Raw genomic sequence first — 21,518 nt, forward strand, 5'->3', positions numbered from 1 at the left:
GGCTGGAGGAGGGGCTGGAGGAGGGGCTGGAGGAGGGGCTGGAGGAGGGGTGGATCTGCCGCCGCCGCCGCCGCCGCCGCCAGCGGGATGTTTCTTAGCTAAGCCTTTGGAGCCGCACCAGAACTCGGCAGACACATCAGTCCAGCTGTGGGACACGTCTCTGAACAAAGCGCCTGAAACCCCAGCTCTCACGCTAAACCACACAAATAAGTAAAAAATAAGAAACAGTACATCCCATACATCCACATGCAGAAACCACAGAATCATAGTGGGTCGGGTTGGAAGTGACCACAGTGGGTCATCTGGTCCAACCTGCCTGCCCAAGCAGGGTCATCCTACAGCCCACGGCACAGGATTATGTTCAGCCGGTTCTTCAGTATCGCCAGTGAGGAAGAGCACACCCTCTCTGGACAACCTGTTCCCGCGCACAGTGTGCAACACAACTGTGTAAAGTGCTCTTAAGAAAACAACCCCCCCCCACACACACACAAAACAAAACCATCAACCCAGCTTTTTTAAAGCTCTGTCTCGTTGCCAATTCAGGGAACGCTCGAGGCCCCAAATCACGGTGCCCTTCGGGAGACCCCGCTCGCCCAGAGAGTGCTCCCAGTGCCTCCCGCTGCCCTGCACAGCGCACACGGCAGCACCAACGAGAGCAGTGAGCACCTTCCCCTGCTAAAATACGGCCCAAATACAGAATGTAGTGACTACAACATGACCAAGGACAGCAGACAACTTTCTGTGTTTTATTTTTATCTTTTCATTTATCATAGTACAATAATGTAAGTTAACAAAAAAAAAAAAAAAATCTAGTGCCAACTTCCACGGTGTCAAGTGCTCCACAAGTGTCCATTAGAAGTCAAAAAGTGTTGCTCCAGGCTTACAGCGACATTACCTTCCAGAGGACTTGGTCACAGAGGATGCCACTATAATTTTGTGCTGTTTCCGGAGAGCAACCCATCCCATGGCTCCAGACTCCACAGTTCTCTGAATGTCGGGTTTGGTTCATCTCACACCAGCCCATGGGATCTGGGAGAGAAAATGGGCCAAGGGCATGTGCAATTCAATTTCCATTTTGATAAAAGACAAATCCTGTGGTACATTTTGCCAGGATGGCAAGTCCAAGGTGTGTAAACACAGCCAGAGCAACACAGCAACTGGAGGAAGACAATGGGTAAGTGCAACTAAGGCAAAAGGGAGTAACTTCCATTTTGACGTGACCACAGCAGATGGTTGGGCTGAGGAAATGATTCAGTAGCAAAACAGGTATCACAGTACACCTGGACTACAGAATCAGTGAGACTATAGTTTAAGCTTGATTATTTATATTTACAAATTCTGAAGAATATTTAAAATTTCCTCTTCCTTCCCCTTCCTCCCACAATTGCAGTCTGCTGCACTTTTCAAAAGCACAGACGCTTGCTTTTACTGAATTTAAGGCTATTACGACAAAAAAAAATGTTTACGACTCCCCTCTCCAAAACTAAGTATAAAAGTCAATTTGCTCTAGAATGTCTTGGATAACTCTAAATATAACCATCTGTTTCCCAAAACAAATCAACTCATTTTTATATTTGGAAGACAAAAAATTTACACTGCAGAAGTTGGTCTTCATACACATACTCTTGTCCTAGAAACCAAACGACTTAACACTGCAAGGTAGATGTGGCTCAGGACACCCACCCTCTACTGAGTACAGATGTGCTGGTGGGAGAGGTTCACCATCACTCTCTTTGCCTCAAAGTACCAGATCATCAAAAGATCTGCTATGGAACATTCTAAAGTTAATCCACCTTGCTCTGAGACAGGCTGAGGATGTACTCACATAAGCACATCTAAGGAAGCAGCAATTTCTGAGAAAGAGTGCTGGGAAGACAATATCTGCCTGTAAGTGTTCTCACCCGAGAGAGAACTGCACAGGAACAGCAGAAATGGACACAGTCCTAGCCATGACCACAGCTCCCAGTTCTCTCCATGGGCACAGGAGGATACTTGCTTATTGTACCTGTGAAAGCTCAACGCATTAGAGAACCCACATTTAGAAGGGTGAAGATCCTTTCCAGCACAGGAAAGTGGTTGATTATGCATTCCCTGAATTAGGCAAGTGTTGCTGGTGGTTTAACAGTCAGCTGAACCTGGTCGAGAAGCAGCCACAGGTTGGGCAGGGCTTCACAAAAATTACTACGACCAATGCTTCCTCCTCTTAACCTTAAAGTGCTGGGAAAATGCAGCATGACCAGACTAGTTAGCCTAGAAATAAACTTCCACAGTCCTACCATACCATATCCTAACATGATAGATAAGGTTCCTAGGAGTTTAGACCATGAAATCCTTCACAGATGCTGATAAGAGAATTTCATAAGGAAAAAAATGTAAGGTTGTAGTAACTGGTTAACAGCAAAAAACATGGTAAGTCAAATCTTGGTATGGTCAACCAGCATTTTTAGAATACAAATGACCCTTTCTAATGCACAACTATCACTTCATTTGTTCAATGGCATTTTTCACTAAAAAAAAAAAAAAAGTTCCTCCAATTACGAACATCAAAGACAATACTGTAATAAAAACACTTCAGGTATTATTTAAGCTTTATAACTTACTAGAAGTTAAGATCTTTTTACATACATTTCCTATTTTTATCTTGAAAGGACAGCTAACCTTAAAACATATGGAGAATGGCTCACTACCTAAGGGCCAATTCTAAACATTCTCAGTCTGACTCATTTGGGATGAAAGAGCTTTATTTCTTGCACAGAAAGAGGCCCCCTACCAGTCCCTGCTTTGCCAGCTGCTGTGTATCTGGCTGACCTCCCAACAAGGAGCATCAGTGAAAAAGCAGCTGCTATACATTTATGTTACCTACAGGCTGACACGCTCCACAGTCTGGTCAGAGCCTCTGAGCAACCACTGCCAAGTTGGCTGCACCCACTCAAAGTTTCTGTCTCCTGCAAAAGCTGACGTCTCACCTAACAGAGAAGGTTAAGCACGGCACTGCCAGCATCAGTCATAACCCTCACACAGATGGCATTGCTAAAATAAAGCAGTGTCTCTTTGCAACACGTTATAAAAATTCACTGATTGCCTTAACATACTGGAAACAATCACTGCATTTTCCCATTAAATATAGCATCGTGAATTCAGTAAAATCAGAAAAAAGTATTAAAAAAATCTTTCAAAATAGCTCCTTAGTTATACCTTGCTTGAACTGAACCCTTGGTATTTGAGCAGCATGAGTAATCTCATTTCATTTCTCAACATAACTCAAGACAGAACACAAATAATAAAAATACGAATAATCTATAAAAACCACAGTACATCAGAAATCTATGTAAAAAACATACGTCTGTATCAAGGAGCTCAGTAACAACTTAAAGCACCACTCAAAATTAAGTACCATACATGTTACAGTACATTCCATTTATTATGACAATTTAAGGCTAAAATAGGTACGACTCCCTTATAGTCAAGCTTTCTTATACTTATAAATGCATACAAACATTAAGTAGATACAAATGCGTAGGGTTTTTTATTGCTCTGAACTGTCTACTAGAATGTTCAACTTTCCCAGATGTTGTCTCAGTTTGCCTTTTTCAGTCAAGCTGAAGTCCTACAACTGCAACTTATGGCATTTGTACGATTATAGACCTTCTTTGATTCGAGCTGTAAATAAATTCAAAGATATATCAGACAAAATTGCCCACCATTGAAAACTTCATAACTTAGTTAACTAAACTATCTTATTGTCCATAAGATACACAATTCATCACAAAGATTAGTTCTGCCATTCTTCAGGAAGGATTTTCTTTTCAAAATAATAGTTCTAACCAAGCGGCAAACAAGACAACAAGCAAGAAATGATTGACTGGTACCAGTCTAACAGACTGGGCTTTGGGGAAAAAAAAAAAAGGAAGCTGGATATGTGCTCCAAAACAAAGAGCAAACTCTTCTTCTTGCTCATAGAGCAATTATGTTTCCTAATTATGTAAGGCGATGCCTCATTCTGCCAGTGCCAAATTCTTTGACTGTAGCTTGTCCATTTCTTGACCAATATTCCCCTCAATGGTATCACACTGGGCAAGAAAAACCTGAGAATAAGAAACAAACAAATGTTATTGGAGACACTATTTGGCAGTGGGAGGTGCTTCTGAAGAACTGAAACTGCAGTTTCTATCATGAATTTGAAGATGTCAACTCAACAACCATTTTCCAGTTGGTTTGGTAATAGTTTATCCACACCTGCATTTACCCAGAATTCAACAGAAACATGACATTGGATAAGGCAATAGCATGGCTGCACATCATCACCAGTCCTTTCAGTTGTTCCAAAGTTCATAAACAACAGCAAGAAACGTAAAGGTTCAGACAAGTTAGTGCTTCATTCAGTTTGGAACATGACTTTTAAGCTCCTTTCTAAAACGTGTTCTTCAGAGGCCAAGGCTGGGAGGGACAAACCTGCCCAGTCAAATTTAAAACAAGCTTTCATGAAACCAAGACCTTTTCTATTTCTTAAGACTAAAAGACATCACTGAATACTCATCTTTATCAGTAAGTAGCTGGTGTTCCTCAAAAGACAGAAGGCTCCTTTCCAAAAAGGGCAGTCCACAGCACCTTAAGCTTTCTTAGAACCTGCCCACAAGTTCTCACAAGTAGAGCAACACACAGAGAGCATTTAGGAGCCAGCAGCCCCTGGTCACTTTGCTCATCCTGTACACAGCACAACACACCAGCACTTTAAGCCAATAAATTGTTTTAGGCCAATCCTAAGGTATGTAACTATATTGCACTTTCTGAGTAGGATTCTCCCATTAGCTATTCATGTCTTGCCTTTGATTTTGCTATGTCTGCACCAGACTCCGACAGTCAAACCAGATACTTCATGTTATTTACATTTAAGTGATACTAAGAAAGTGCTTTCCTTCTAAAGCAGCAAATTGTTGTGCCATGTGAATGTTCCTCAACCATCACACTGTTTTGAATCATCTGTTTCCAACCAATCCCTTGAGCTGTCATCAGCTCATGTCTGTAAGAACTTGAGTGATGAAAAAGTGAAGGTGGTAACAACTGCAGTTGCTGGCTGCTACTGTTTTATATTTATCTCCCCACACAGGAAGATGTGTGACTGCCAGCAGTAAAAGGCAGTTAATAGCTCCCCCTGGCTTTCATGGATACTCAAGAATGATAAGCGTAACTTGCCACTGTTCTCCTGCTCTTGCTCTGGAAAAACAAACTGCTGTTGACAGCTCTGGTCTGAAACCTCTTAGGATTCTTCTGCAGTCCTCAAAGGGTTCAAAACCCACAGCTGCATAATGCTGTGCCTATAAAAGCACATCAATAATTCCAATCTCTGCTCAACAGAGTCCATTTTATGCTTTAACAGCAGCTCTTACACAAAGCCCCACTTACTTCTGCTGTAACTTCACCCAAGAGTGGAGACCCAGTAGCTTCCACAAAGCTGAGAACAGCCACCAGTCTATTACAAGTTTTGCTGCCTTGGTTAGGCACATGGAATTAAGAGCATGTTCGGAACCCCACATAACACAGCTACACCAGCAACCACCTTTGTTTCCATTTGCATTACCTGAACTTATCTCAGTAACTGAGTACCAACTGCTTTGTCCCTAAAGCTGTAACTAAAACCATTTCTCCTACAAAGTACTTCCCGGTAGGCCTTCCTCTATAATAGATGGCTATTCTAAAAAACTTGTGAAACACCAATGGGAAGTATTTAATAAGGTTACAGTAAAAGGCAAAATCTTTCAACTCTATATATGAATGCAAGGTACTTCCGCAATCAATTTTTAGGAGCCCAACCTGGCACTGAAGCTAGCACAATACAAAGAAATCCAGTAAAACAAGTATCATTATCATTCATTTATGTAAGTTTGAGTGGCAGGGGGTGAATTCCAGTATTTATTAACAAACCTTTAATTCAAGGTCTCTAAGGAAACAATGTCTAGGAATTTACAAGCATCATACAATAGAAAAGCAATTAAACCCTCCATCCCCAGCACAGCTGCTCTTCTGTACAGATCTGAAAGACCTACTCTCCATAGAAAGTTGGTACATTGCAATAGAAGCTCAATTTTCCAAAGAACACCTCTGGCAAGGTCAGGAGTAGGTCAGCAGAAGTTACAGCTGACTGCATCCTTGTGCCCAGACCTTAGTCATTACTCCAGTCCACCAAGATTCAAAAAAAGGAGGAATGATCAGTCCTGGTGTCTTTACAAGTTATCAGAAGTACTTCACATCATCAGGCAGCCATAAGACGAACCACCAATGTAAATGACAAACATTATCTGAAAACAGCATGAACTATGAAAATCTGTATTTTGTGAGCTGTTCTATAAAGCTATTAAATACCTCTCAAAGGGAGGTCATACGAAATACCAATATAAGAACAAACACTGAAAAAATATAAGCAGCTCATTTTCACAAACTCTTGGTATACATGTGCCCAGCATTTATGGAGGGAAAAAAAAGGAAAAAACCCCATCAGAAACAAACCAAGAAAACTCACCTGGACCCTCTTCACCAACCCCTTCTTCTTCAGTTTGCAATCACTGAAATTCTCTGGCAGATTCTGCAGTAAAATAAGCAAACAGGTTGATGCAGCTTAATGCTGAAATTAACATGTTAGACTTACAGCAAAAACTGGAATTATCAAAGAATCCTCTGAATAGGCATCCTGAAAATGCCATGCCTGCTCAGTGAGGATGATTACGCAGGAAAGAATATGTAAGAAAAAGTCACTAAAAAGTCAGGAATGCAGCATGGTGACTGCAAAGAACCAAACCAGCAAATCTACCATGTGCCTTTAGGGAATACACAGCAACAGAATACACACACTGCTTTTTCTACTGTGTTGTGTTAGCCATTTGGCCAAGCTTCATTTTCAGTATTGTTTTCAGAGATTGTAACATGAACAAATTTCTTACAAATACATTAACTCAATTACTTGCCATCATTAGAATGTATCATTAGTAATACAGCCATTGCCAGTCTAAGCTGTACATCTGATCATCTCTGCAAAGTAATCATGGAAGGCAACAGATGTGAAGTGCTACATGATGTCAGCTTTTAATTTAATTCAAACTGCATCATTTTCTGTACTCCTTCCACCCATTATGTTCATGTATGTCATCCTGGCAAGTGTTACATGCTTTGTCCTTTTTGAGCTATGTGAAATTGGGGTTGTTGCTGGGGAATGGTGCTCAGGTTTATGGTATTTTTTTAAACAGGTAAAAACATCTGTATAGATGATTATCATTATATAAAGTTTATGTTAACATTCTTAGAAACACTGCATTCTCACTGGTGAAGATGCATAAAAATCTTGGGAGTTTCACACTAGTTTACCTTTTATTTTCCAGCCTAACTCCAGATCAAGAAGAGAGGTTTCCCTAACCTAATCTGTTTCATTTCAGCTGGGAGGTTTAGATACATAAACTTTTGTAACAATCAAAAAATGCTGCTCTTTTCTTTTATTGTTCAGACAAATGGTTTCTACTCCTCCTGGTGGTTGCCCATGCTGTGTGTGCTGGTGTGAGGCACTTCAGCTGGGCTGTCGGCCGTGTGTCACCTTCCTATGGGAACACTCCTTAACTCTTCAGAGGTACTTCAGTGGTGTTTCCCTCTTGGTCCCTAACAGCTTGATGGCTGGAGTAGAAAGCTACAACCTAGTTCCATTACTGAAACTTGGTAGGACAAATCCATCACTGGAGTCATGGGATGGCATTGCCAGGAGGTTGGACAAGATGAACATTAAAGGTGCCTTCCAACCCTAGCTATTCTATGATTATACTCCATGATAAACTGGCAAGATGCACTGCAGGCTCTCACACATTACAGCCTCAAAGACTCATCTCTTGTATGCACATAACTCACATTTTATACAAGAAATCCTCAAACCAACCACCGTTTACACAGTAAAAATGTCTGTATTTTCCTGCCTGTAGATTCTCTCTGTTCTGGAGTGTTCTTTTAACTAAGAATCCAACATTCCTGAGCGCTGCTTCTTAGGGAATGCAGACTCTCTTTAATTTCTGTCCCCTCTCCCAGCTGATCTCTTAATAAAACCACGTCCCTTGCCACAGAACACCACCTTAAGCTCTGCTCAAGTTCCATTTGTTCTGGCACTGCTTCCAGTAACAATTTTTAAGTTTAGTGTTGCCACCATGTCTTTTGGTTCTCCTCTTTTGGTTCCTAAACCACAGATCCCAGTACATAGTATCTGATGCCTGAACCTACTATAGAGCAGTGTAGTCAATCAATAAACAAAAGAAAGCTAGTAAAATTTATTATTTATGGCTATCTTATCAGAACCAAAGTGACACTATTATAAACACAGGCACTCTTCCACAATGGATGTCACTAGCAGTAATACCTAGAAATATTTTGGGGTTGTTATCAAATGGTTTAAAAAAAAAATAAAAACCACTCTGCTACATATGGCATCAACTCTAATCAGTTGCAAAAAAGGATTTTTATTGACACTCCATCCGTCTAACAAAAAGCTTTTTCATTAGGTTCATTCAAAAATCCAAATGAACAAATAATATTTTATAGGTTTTCTTGAGTACCAGCCCTTCTTATACTAATTAGTAAACTGGACAGGTAGACTAGTTTCTTTAAAAACAATTATTAAATGGCAGCACTTGCCAATGGGTTTTCTTAATGCAGCAGTGGTAGCTAAGAATTCTGCCCTCACTGAGGGATGACAGTATTTTTATGCTTGTAGGGAAAAGTCCCAGGGTAAAATTCAAGAAAACTGAGAAGCTACAAAATCTGTAATCAGCATACAGGCTAAGGGGGGATGAAATGGAGGATGGAGCAGGGTGGAAAGTTACCAACCCAGGTATAACAATATGGAAAATTATAGGGAGAAAATGTGCTTGCTACTCCCTGGATGGAATGCGCTCAGCATGCCCGACTTCCCATACACAATACAGGCTAAGGGGGCCTAGAGAGACAGTGGACTGCAGACAGCATGGCCAGGGTCTGTCCAAATCCTTGCAAGAGGGGGAATGTGGTGGTACCCTGTAGCTGGTAAGCCACGTAACAGCTGGCACCCAAGGAAGGAAAAAGATTTCCTGCTGTTGAACCAGCAACTGTGGCAAGATCACAATGCCCACCTCCATCCCAAAGTCTCCCTGAGATGCAATACTAATGTATAGCTGCAGCCTAAAGGTCACCTCAGATGCAATGCTGACATTACCCACCTCCAAAGCACAACCACCCCCCCACTGAACATGATGCATGACTAGAGTCACTTTAGCTCCACCTAAACATAAAAATAGTATAAAAGTAAGTTTAAAATGGTGTAAAAACAGGGAAGACTCCATTACTGGGGATTAGCACTGGTTAGTATATTGCTTTAAGTACGGTTTTGCAACCAGATACTATCACCAGCAATCCTGTCACAGCTTTCTGTTGTATTAATAAAGGAGTGCTATTCCACAAACTGTTAGAGTGAGTCCTTCAAGGGCACTTACAGTCACTGGCAGCACGTAAATATTTGACTATGGATACCCAGGAGGAAGTCCCTCTTATGCTGTTGGCATTTGTCCCTGAATCTTGCCTGGGGCACGAGCAGACCGATTAAAGGTGTGGAGGCCCAGGAGGGTGGCCTCTCTGTTTGCATGTGACCCCAAGCAAGTCAGCTGAACTACCCTCGGATCAAGTGGACTGCTCAGGGAAGGGTCGCCATAAGAGGATGCTGACAGACTGGGGGGCACAAGGGTCTCAGCTAGCCTGGGCCACCAACACACAAATCAAACAGGAAGGGTTGAAGAAAACCTCCCCTTTCACATGGCAGTGCTCCTTGAGCTTCAGAAATACCTTCCTCTGAAGCTCTGATTTCATGTTTACAACTCATGCTAAGATATTAAAGAATTATAGTAAGAAACACTTATCACATTTTAATTGATCCAGATAAATTCAAAAAGTTTAGTAATAGGTTCTCATTTTAACTGGAAAAACTTCCCAGATGTTTGGGAAATGTTTGTTACAGGCACAAGGATGGGGTTTTCTCCAGAATGCTTCTTTCTTTTAATCCTTGAAATGTTAATTTGGTATTGATTTACCCAATGACAAATATAGCAGAGACAAGGAGACCATTAAATTTCATCAGAACAGAATGGTAATTTAAGTAAGTGTCATAGGTTAGCAAGCATAGTCCCGGAAGGGACGTCCTTGCTAAGGGGTGCTTACAGTTTCCTCTGGGAACTGATAGAACCTATCAGCTGGCCAGTTTGAATATGGACAATTCTCTAAGCCACTTAAAGTTGTGATCACCTCTGTGATCCACATTTAAGAATAGGCAAACTCCCCCTCCAGGCTCTCTCTCGTTTCCGGCGCTGGGACAGGTGGCTGCAGGGCCCGAGCAGGGCCCAGTGGGCCCGGCCAGGCCCTGCTTGGGCCAGGCCGGGCCGGGCCACGGCCATCCTGGAGCCATGGACCTGTTCCAGCCGTGGAACCCCCCCCCACTGCCTTGCCGTGGGCAGCCGGAGCGGCTCGGCTCTCCCCCCTCTCCACTGCGATAAGAAAAATTCAACATTCCAGCTGCAAAGCTGCAAGGCCGAGGTGAGATTAACCCTTTTACTGCTGTGAAGAGCTGAAAACCTGAGGGAAGAGAGAGAGGAGATGCTTAAAGCTGAAATTCTGTTGTGAAGCTATGATATATCAGAGTATCCTGTTGTAATTTCATGAAGATATGGGGGGTGGAGTGTTCAACTCGTGAGCAAAAGCACCTGCGCTGAGATAGGCAGATGCTGACGCAGCTGTAATTTCATGAGAAGTTTGGACAGGGAGAGATGAACCAGATGAGGACTTTTGCTCCAAACGGGAAAGGAGAAAACCTCAGTCCGTAGAGATGAACCAGATGAGGACTTTTGCTCCAAATGGGAAAGGAGAAAACCTCAGTCCCTAGAGATGCTCCCAGAGATAGTCCTAACGATGAAGATGAGGAAGACCCTTTGCTCCCAGGGAAGGAGAAGGGCCTCTGTTTTTGTTTCTGAACGGCTCAACCTTAAAATTATACCCCAAAAAACTTCAAGAGTGGACCCTCGAAAGCAGTTGCGGGAAAAGCTGCAAGTCGGGGGAAAGGACTCACACGCAGGCAGAGAGACTCCTCTTCCTAAATGGACTGAATGATATTTGGAAGTGGGCGGCTGTCTCGTTGTGATAATGTTTTCATAGCATGAGCAAGAAGAGACTTCTCTTTCTAAATGGACTGAACAAGGTTATTATGGAAGTGGTAAACAGACTGAACATCTTAAGGGTTGTCTTTGAACATTGTCAGTGGGAGAAGGGAGGAAGGTGGGGGGAGGAGGAGAGTTCTGAAGGTGGTATGATTTTTTTTCCTTCTTTTAGGTCTGTTAATAAACTTCTTTATATTCTTTCAAGTTTAGTGCCTGTTTTGCATTTCTCCTAATTCTTATCTCACAGCAGATAAACAGTAATGAGTATTTTGGACCAAACCACTACAGTAAGTTCTACAGAGGAACTATAATTTAAAAAAATCCTCAGGTAAGGAGGATGGGCCAACAGAGCATAATTATGAGTCAGTAACACCCAGACCGATAGATGCAATTTGAGAGATTTCTCGTGAACTTATGTTAACAAAATCAGTGACTTGTATTTCAGAAGAGAAAGCTTTTTTCAGTCATTAGAACAATCTGTTCTCTGCAATATTGTCTTTCTAGATTAAAAAAATCGGCCATTTAATAGGAGACCATCTTGAGGACAAAGTGAGTGCTCACACTGCGATATTGGTGAAAGCATCCATGTAAACTAGAGCTGGTTCACAAGTACATTCTGTTCATGACTGTGGGTTTAAATCTTCCTACTGCTGTCAGAAAAACTTTCCCTTTTTTCTTGAAAAAGCTTTTCAGATATTTAAAAACCTGAGCCAGATGACCAAGTAAAGCATTTCCTGTGTTCTTCTCACTGAAATTTGTAGTAAGCAGTGTATTTTGACTTCTACCCTGGACCACATGTTTTAACTGATTAAATAAATAGCAATTCTGCTAATGCACATACGTATCTTCAACTGTTGAACAAGACTCAACTGCATTCTTCCTGAAGAAAACCTCTAAGATCTGTAGTTTATGGCAATGTCTGACTGTGTCACAATATCAAAAATTTGTAAGATGCTCCTAAAATCTTACAATCTTAGGAGCAGTGAAAGCAGTAGCTATTTAAACACATTTATGTTAAAATGCTTGTTACAGATGCTCTACCCAAAAGAATCCCTTCAAGACTTTTCTTTCACACCTCTGGGGGTGACAACACTGTATTTTTTCTCTCACACCCCACCACTGTACGACTATAAACTTACTTCTCCACCTTCCAAATCCCGTCTTTTAAATTCACAATTGTTGAACACAATTAAAAGTATTTAATTGTAAATAAAAAATATTTAATTCCAAACTCAGCTCCTCTAACTAATGAGCTCATCTGCTACCAGTAAGAGAGTGATACTCCTAGAATAGAGAGAAAACAATATGCAGGCTTCCTCACCCTTAGCTCTCTGTAACCAACCAAATCTCATTTTGTACCAAGCTGTATAGTTTTGAGTGATCCAAGTAACACACAGCAGCTGAGACACTCTAATGAGCTTTGACAATTCTGCCAAAGGAAAAAACTGGAACATTTATAGTGTGAGGCTGCTGGTATGTTCCACTTCTACAATGCATCATCCATTCTTCTCAGTCAGTCACATTTTTCCCCTCTGAATTTTTTAACATGCTGTTGACAGAATCAACAGCACCTCTACATGTTCAATAGCATTTAACAGATGTGTCAGAACCAGCCTTTACTTGGCTGCCGAAAAGAACGCTAATTACTTGTATAAACCAATTCTACAATACAGATAAAATATTTTACTGCTTTGCATTTCTATTTGCCATTTTTTACTCCAGTGGAACCCATTTATTGTTCATACACACCCCTCATTACCATTCTGTACTGCTGCCTCCAGACACTGCAACCACAGTACAGCTGAGTACTGCCTCAGTTGGTGGCCTGTTCGTCTGACCTGGTGTAATACCAGCACACTGAACTCCCACATTTTATGTAAAGATTCCACCTACATGTACTTCATCTGCAAGATTTCACAGAAGTCCAGTAGTCATGACAAATCTCACAGCCAGCTTTGTATATTAAAAGAAACAAATATGTGCAGTGTAACTGCAATCACCAGTAATCCAAACCCTCATTTATTTAAACAAAAAAACAAAGACTTTTCAATGTCATAGGCTCTTATACAATAAAGTGACAAACAATTATTATGGATTTTGAAAGATATTAATTATAATTTTAGTCTTAGCTCTGATGTTGGAACCCTGGGTTTAGAGAATCTAGGTTTCTGGGATATAATAATATATATATGTAACAATATGGAGGATTTTGGGTGTGAATTTGTTCATCATCTTTTCACCTTCTTCTGCACAAATCTGGCTGTTCTGGTATTGGGTCAAAAAACCCTCGCTGCAGGTCATGAATAGATAGTTATTGGATTATAAATAAAAACATATTACTTAGCATTTCATAATTGGTTGATTTGTACTTTAAATGGCCTTGGAAGTTAGAACTCGGGGCCATCTTCCACCTTGTTAACTAAGAGACACATCCAGTGCAGCTGTGCTACAGATAAGAAAATAATAAACAACAATTAGAAGAAAAGCCTGGTGTTTCCTGCATTTCAATCCGAACTCTGAGTAAAAGACTCGAAATTCAGAGACAAAAAGAAAACAGAGAAATTAACACTCTGACTGCTCCACTTTCTCAAGAAACAAAACTTCAAGAAACAAAGCACAGGGACTCCATTATTTCCCAACCTAAACACCAAGTCACTGATTATAAGTCTTCTAAAACATTGTACTAGACCTAAAATCCTTTGTCCAGTACTGTTCAGAGTATTTTGGATAAGGTGATACATCACAGCATGGTTGCTGTTTAAACCACACAGAAAATAACAGAGTTAAAAGCAATCTTGGGAAATTGAGTTTGGACTAATCAGGAAGCAGTGAAACAGTTTTACAAGGCTGCCTGCTGGGTTCCAGAACTGCACACCCAAATACAAGTACTGAGGTTTTTTCTAAATAGGATTTGGTATCAAAAATTGAAGGGGTCAGAAACAAGCTTTAATGCCATCCAATTGAGACAGTTGTCACCTTATTGATATTTCCATGACAACACATAGTAAATCTGCCACTTCATACAGGAAATCAGTTATATGAAGTCTTTATGTCTAACAGCATTCAGTAACTGTCAGCATATTCTCCATATGAGGCACAGAAGGAAACAGAAATTTGAAGACTCCAAAATACTCAGAACACAGCAATTTTTTTAAAGAAGTATTTAGAACTGTTAGCTCTAACAAACAGCAAAGACTAGGTTATCATCATACACTCACAATGCAAAAGCAGGAAATTAGTTATTAAGCTTCCCACTATTCCTAGGAACACATCCGTATTACATAGCATTTGATGATGGCCAATTCAAATTATTAGTCTTTGATTTAGTCTACTGTTGAGCTTTTCAAAGTGTCTATCAATTAAACTACATTTATTTCACCAGTTACAGGTATTTGCATGGCATCTTTTTAAAAAAAAATCCAATAAATAATCTCCTGTACCAAGGAGAAGACCCAAAAACACCACTACCAAAGAAAAGCAGCACTTTTCCTTCAGAGCAGGATCTTACAATATCCTTAATATGCAATGTAATTACATAATGGAGCTTACAGAGAATGATCAGCAGACAGAGAAACAGAATAAGAAGATTGCCACAACCAGGGTATCTTCTCTTTATCTCTGTACAAGACCCTTATTCTCATCTAGCTCTCAGCTACTACATGATACAGAAAGATGTATATTATAGTCTGGAAATGTAATGTAAGGTTATGATCCACTAATGACTGCGAAGCACTTGGATATACCCAGTATATATATACCAGTATATACTTTCTTGAAAGAACCCAGTCCTCAATATGCAGGTATCTCAGATAAAAGTACTGTCAGTCCACATATGACTGACCAGAAAATCCTTCAGTCTGCAGGACCTCCTTGTTCCTCTGTGGTATAAAATATGAAGTGTATCTCATTGTTTGGTTTTTTTTCCCCAGACCTATACTGTACCATGAAAGTTTGCCAAGAAGCAAAAAAAGGACAAAACTTGAGCAAAGGATACCCATTTCACCTAGTCTTCATGGGCTGCTGTCCCAATTGAAACTCTTCTGTAGAATGGGAATTCATACACAGGCATTACTGGCACCATTTAGAAAGAGAGGCCGCCAGGTAGTCTTTTGGAAACATACAGGGTCAAGTATTGCATATTAAAGAAAAAAATGAGCAAAGGGATTATCCAATTTTCAAAGTCAAATTCAATTTTTAGTACATGAAAATATCAAGTAAGTTTCTGTTGGGATTTGACCTCTTCTGTGGTTAGTTACTTACAATGGCATCAATCTGTTCAAGGGTCTTCATGAACTGCTCTGCAGTTCCTTTTATCCTCTTGTCCAGCTGTTTCAGTGCTTCTGCTTGGAGATCCTTTGCTAAAAATCCCTGAAGAAGAAATAAACAAAATTATCCCACACCCTACACAATACTCACCTTAGAAAATCTGTCAATCCACAACAGGAGAAAACATCTTGTACTGTTTCTGTATTTTCAAGCATAATAGGGACTCTAATCTTAATCTGTATTCTTCTGTATGTTATCAATTCTTGACATGGTAAATCTGTTAGGTTTACTTAAATGATAAACAAGTAATAGACCTTCTTCTTTGGACTTTGAGAGAACTCTATGTTTTTCCAGATATAAAGAATATAACTTATCCCCTATGAAACAATATTTAGCTTTTTCTGAACAGTGCCATGTCTCTACTTTGCAAACTCATATATGGCATTTGAAATTCATTAAGAATTATTACTGACTCTTGGACATTTAGAGGGGTGGCCTATTACTGACTACTCAAAACCTTCAAACTGTTTTGTTTGGGTTTTTTTAAATAGATACACCTACAAAACTGCTTTGCAAAGATGTAAAGTGATACAAAACTGGCATACCTTCTGGATACTTGTGAACTCTTTATTAACTTCCTCTAATTTATTAGCTATTTGCTCCACTGACTTCTCCAAATCTTTTAACTTCTTTAATTCAGCCTCTTCTTCTGGACTATTCTGTGTATTCAAAAGTACAACATTCACAACTAAGGGACAAATAAAGATACAATGCAGCTAAAAAGCAGCAGTGCTGACACAGACATAAAGGCTTCTGATGGTTTAGAACACACACTACACTGTGGCTATTCTTTCCATATTTCAATACCTACCAAATAAGCTTCTTCCAAAGCTTAATTACAAATACAGCTAAATCAGCAGTGTATTATTATAATGAGATTAATTTGAAGGGAAAAGGAAAAGTGCAAATTTTTTTTCTTTTTGTAAACTTATCATTTCTAAAGTATAGGCAACATTTACATAATGAGATTATTACCTCATCCTCGACTTGCAAAGCCAGCCACAAATCATTTCCCCAGAAATAACCCAGACAATCAAGACACAGTAGCTACAACTGGGGAAGCGTTTTTTAAACCAGAAAAATAAGATGAGCAGATAAGGTCAGCAGTACACAGAAGGTTCATGAGCACTGACCACAGATTAGGCAGAGTCTTGTCAATAATGTAAAGCAGAAGCCAGTCAATAATGTAATTTCAGAGAAGTCCAAACTGCACTTATTTGCAGTGTAACATGAGATTGAACTCAACTTTGTGGATAGGTATACAAGATTAGGTTAATGCTACAGCTTCTTTGTGTGTTCAGCAGCTGACTTACTGACAAAAATGATGACAGTTTAAGGGGGAAAAAAGGTCCAAAGGCAACGCTTACCCTTTTCCCAATCAACATGACTTTGCAACCATTTTTAACACCAAGTGCTGATAATGGTTGTTCCAATTCTTTCAGAGACTTTCCTAAATGAAGAATGAGAGAGGAAAAAAAATAGTTAAAGTACAGTTAGTGGCATAAGAATGTCTTTTTGAAGACATTCAAAACATGGACACCTGAAAGTGACTACGATGAAAGCTCATCATCTGTACAGATCATGGCAGATTTATAAGTTACCTTTGTATATCAGTTTCTGAAAAGGAACTGGCACTCCAGTGACTTGTTCAATAAGTACAGCCATGTCTTGTAGTGTAGGTTCACCATCTTCTTGTTGAGAAGCAACTTGAATACTGTGTTTTTCATTACCTAGTAGAAAAACAGTAACAGTAATACTTACTGTAACCTGAAAATACTACAGAGAAAATCCATCTCTAATATTTATTACCATTAATACAGAAAGTTCTCAAATCACAGGTTCTCATGTAGAACCATACTTTTCAATCAATTTATTCTACTACACTTCCTTCCTCTTGAAGTGACTGACCTCAGCTGAAAATTTTGGGTTGCACTGGAATAACCTGAAGAGTTTGATCAGGTGTTTTTTACTGCCATAATTCAGCTCCTGCTAAATATTGTTCCTCATCTCTTTCTAAAAGTACAGATGGTGTCCAGACATCCTACAAGCTAAGGCATGAAAGCCCACACCTTCCTGATGTATCCCATTTCCTACTTGTAGGAACTTCTGATGTCATGAGTCTTTGGTATCTGAGACAATTTATCACTTCCTTTGTTCCCTTCTTCTCAAACACAAGAAACAAACAATCATTGTCGACCCCGTTTCATCTCCACCACCAACCAGAGAGAATTCTCAGAGTGCAAAAACTATTTCTCCCCATGAACTGCTGATAAGCAGACATAACCACTTGGAGAAGTCCCAGCTTATCTGTCACCTTCCACTTACAGAGCATCCTATTCAGACTCCCTATGATTACTTGCATGCAAACAGGAGGTAGCTCTCAGGGGGAAAAAAGGAGTATGCCTATTAATCTCTGCTTTGCAACAGACCCTTTCTACAACCCTCTGCTCCCACACACTTAAGGTCTGTCAATCTCAAAGCATTCACAGGAATCAACCACCACTGGCTGCAAGGGAAATCAAAACAGGTATTTTTTACTCTGCAGGAAGAGAGAACTTAACACATACCAGAAGGAAAACTATTCTCACACCATAATTTAAAGTACATGTATCTTTTACAAAGGAGAGTACCAGAAAAGTTGATTTTAAAATGCTCCAGCCTCCCACAGTCACATGACAAGTGACATTGTAGTCTCAAAAATTTTAAAGCTCTAACAAAATTTGTTATTCCAAGACAATTTTAAGCTTAAAATCACATTATGCCCCTCTCACCCAAGCATTTTTCATGAACTGCCCTTCTTACTAGTTTGTTTTGGGGAAAAAAAAACAAACCACAAAACACAACCTCAGTATATTTCAAAAGGTCATTTTGATATACACAACTGCTTTGTATAAGGGCTCTGCCAGCGAGCAGTTGAGAGAAAAAAAAAAACCATTAACTGAGGAAAAAAACAGATCAAGTTTGTCTAACAAAATAACTAGTTTAATTACAAATTATGAGTACCACTTTGGGGAGACTGTAAACAAATTTTACTGTAAATTCACAGCAGAGTGAAATCACCATAAAAAAACAACTCATGGGTTAGAACTGGTATCACAGCTTCTCAGCTTGCTTCAGTAAATTACAACACTAATTTGAAGTAAGCACTACTGCAAAATTCCAAAATACTTATTTTTTTAAAAGCATAAATATATTTTAAGAAACAGGTCAATTCATTTTCTTGCTGTATCGGGTTTGCATGGCAAGGTTTTGGTACCGGGGGCCACAGGGGGGGTTTCTGTGAGAAGCTGCTGGAAGCTCTCCCTATGTCCAACAGAGCCAACGCCAGCTGGCTCCAGGACAGACACACGCACCACTTGCCACGGCTGAGCCCATCAGCCATGGTGGAAGCACCTCTTCGACAATGTAGCTAAGAGTAAAAACAAACCTGTGCATCACCAACTGCAACCACAGAGAGGAGTGAGAATAGGTGACAGAAACAGCCTGCACTCACCAAGGTCAGTGCAGAAGAAAGGGCAGGAGGTGCTCCAGGTGCTGGAGCTGAGATTCCCCTGCAGCCCATGGTGAAGACCATGGTGAAGCAGCTGTGCCCCTGCAGCCTGTAGAGGCAGAGATCCATCTGCAGCCTGCGGATGATCACCACACCAGAGCAGGTGGATGCCTGAGAGGAGGCTGTGACCCTGTGGGAAGCCTGTGCTGGAGCAGGCTCCTTGCAAGGACTTGTAGACCCAGGGAGAAAGGAGCCCACACTGGAGCAGGCTTGCTGGCAGGACTTGTCACCCTGTGGGGGACTCACACTGGAGCAGTCTGCTCCTGAATGACTGCAATCCATGAGAGGAACCCATGCTGGAGCAGGGGAAGAGTGTGAGGAGTCCTCCTCCTGAGGAGGAAGGAGCAGCAGAGACAAAGTGTGATGAACTGACTGCAGCCCACATTCCCCTGCAGTGGTCAGGCAGGAGGAGTTAGAGAACTGAGGAGGAAAGTTACGCCCAGGGGAGAAAGTAGTTTTTTCTCTTTTAGTTCTCATTGTTCTACTCTGATTTGAATGTTAATAAACTGCATTTCCCTGCGTCAAGTCTGTTTTGCCCATGACCTGGTGAGCATTCTCCCTGCCCTTCTCTCAACCCAGGAGCCTTTTGCTGTATTTTCTGTCCCCTGCCCAGCTGAGGAGGGGAGCGACAGAGTGGCTTTGGTGGGCATCTGATGTCCAGCCAGGGTCTGCCCACCACACTTGCAGATTGTCAAGTCACACACATGGGTCTACTGTCGCTGTATTTTTCAGCCCTAATTTCCATCTTTCCCCACTTTCACTCCTGCACACAAAACTTTACTAAAAATGTTTTGCGCAAAGTGGTCAAGCAGCATGTGACAGCTGCAGGTGTAAATCAGACAGATGAAGCCCAAGCTGAACAAAGGCTTCTATTTCCTATCTATTAATGACAAAATAATTAGCAGGTAAAAAAACAATTGGAAAGACAAAAACATCCTCAGACAAGCAGGCTGTTGGCAAACAGCAAGATGTTGGAATTATAAATGTCAGTATCATTAAATTACTGACATCTTTGCAAAATGAAAACCCCTCAGATCAAATGGAGCTCTCTGAAGGCACCAGTTAGCACATGAATCATGATGATTCAAACAGATTATTCTACAAAATTCCTCACCAAAGACTTAAATAAAACTACCAGGAGATAAAGGAAACCTTTGAACAAAACAATTTGAAACACAATTTGAAAAGACGAATGAGCAAGCAGAAATAAACAATAAGCTCTAGAGATAGAAAGAACATGACCAACACAGTGCAAAACGAACAGAGGCAGAATTTACTATCAATAATTTTAAAAACTAATCCAATTAAAATATTACTAGGTTTAAGCAGAATACCTTGCTGATTTAATACTTTACTATCTTCTTCATTCCTCCTACTGTCTCACCTAGATCCACTTCAAAATCTAACTATGGTGCTTCCCATCTTATTTTTAAGAACTGCAGAGTCCAAGGTATTCTCATCCCTTTGCAGTACCGTTTTATATCTATTTATAGATACAAGCCCATCTTTGCCTCCACTTTCTTCTCCCTCCTCCTGTTTTTGAGGGAGGAAAAAAGCCCAACTGTGTCAGCTGGCCTTTGAGTGACCCATTCCATCAGGTCAGCACCAGCACCCACCTGTCCTACTGAAGAAACCACTCTCTGTTGCAGTCTTGTAGCTCACTAGCTGCAAACATCCAAGTCTCTTCAACAAACCAGAAGAAAGCCTACTGGGTAGCACCTGCTTTTAATATGCAGTGCTGACTTCAGCAATATATTTCATCTAAGTCAAGATTACCAAAACAACAGAATCACAGAATGGGTCAGGTTGCAAGGACAACAGTGGGTCATTTGGTCCAACTTCCCTGCTCCAGCAGGGTCATCCTACAGCACATGGCACAGGACTGTGTCCTGACAGTTCTTGAACATCTCCAGTGAGGGAGACTCCACAACCTCTCTGGGCAACCTGCACCAGAGTGCAGTCACCCCCACAGTAAAGAAGTTCTTCCTCATATTCAGGTAAAACTTCCTGTGCATCAGTTTCTGCCCATTGCTTCTTGTCCTATTGCTCAGCACCACTGAGAAGGCTCCATCTTCTTGGCGTCCTCCCTTTACATATTTATGCACAACAGTGAGGTCCCCTCTGTCATCTCTCCTCGAGGCAGAACAGGCCCAGCTCCCTCAGCTCTTCCTTTTAGGAGAGATGCTCCAGTCCCCCCATGATCCTCGTCGGCCCCAAACGACCTCTGCTCTGCGCCCTCCGGCAAAGGCCGCCCTGTCACCTGCTCCCACTATCAACCTTGCAGCACACCTACGCCGGCGATCCAGCTGGAGGAGACACTGGGAAGCCGCGGCCAGTAAGGAGCGAAGCCTCACGGCAGCAGCCCGCATGGAGCCCACGGGGAACGGGGGCCGGGCCGTGCCCCGCCGAGGCCGCGGCCACCCCGGCCGCCCTCCGCTCGCCCC

General features: G+C 41.1%; 1 protein-coding gene across 2 annotated transcripts in view; it reads right to left on the reverse strand.

Annotated features, from left to right (window-relative positions):
* Nucleotides 1–732: 732 nt before the first annotated feature.
* BAG1 (BAG cochaperone 1) overlaps nucleotides 733–21,518 on the reverse strand; it is a 21,679-nt gene continuing 893 nt past the window's right edge. Inside the window, exons 2-7 of one of the 2 annotated variants that reach the window (XM_042048785.1) lie at nucleotides 17,126–17,254; nucleotides 16,892–16,974; nucleotides 16,070–16,183; nucleotides 15,459–15,566; nucleotides 6,518–6,580; nucleotides 733–4,085 (exon numbers count right to left, since the gene is read on the reverse strand). In XM_042048785.1, coding sequence (XP_041904719.1) covers nucleotides 3,996–4,085; nucleotides 6,518–6,580; nucleotides 15,459–15,566; nucleotides 16,070–16,183; nucleotides 16,892–16,974; nucleotides 17,126–17,254 — 587 coding nt within the window. In that variant the 3' untranslated portion in view covers nucleotides 733–3,995. The remainder of the gene's footprint in view (nucleotides 4,086–6,517; nucleotides 6,581–15,458; nucleotides 15,567–16,069; nucleotides 16,184–16,891; nucleotides 16,975–17,125; nucleotides 17,255–21,518) is intronic. The other variant, XM_042048786.1, reaches the window with a different exon arrangement.

This window comes from Corvus kubaryi, unplaced genomic scaffold (assembly GCF_017639235.1).
Source record: "Corvus kubaryi isolate FWS band 111438036 unplaced genomic scaffold, C.kubaryi_AGA036_p1.0 68, whole genome shotgun sequence".
In the NCBI taxonomy this organism is placed as follows: Eukaryota; Metazoa; Chordata; class Aves; order Passeriformes; family Corvidae; genus Corvus; species Corvus kubaryi.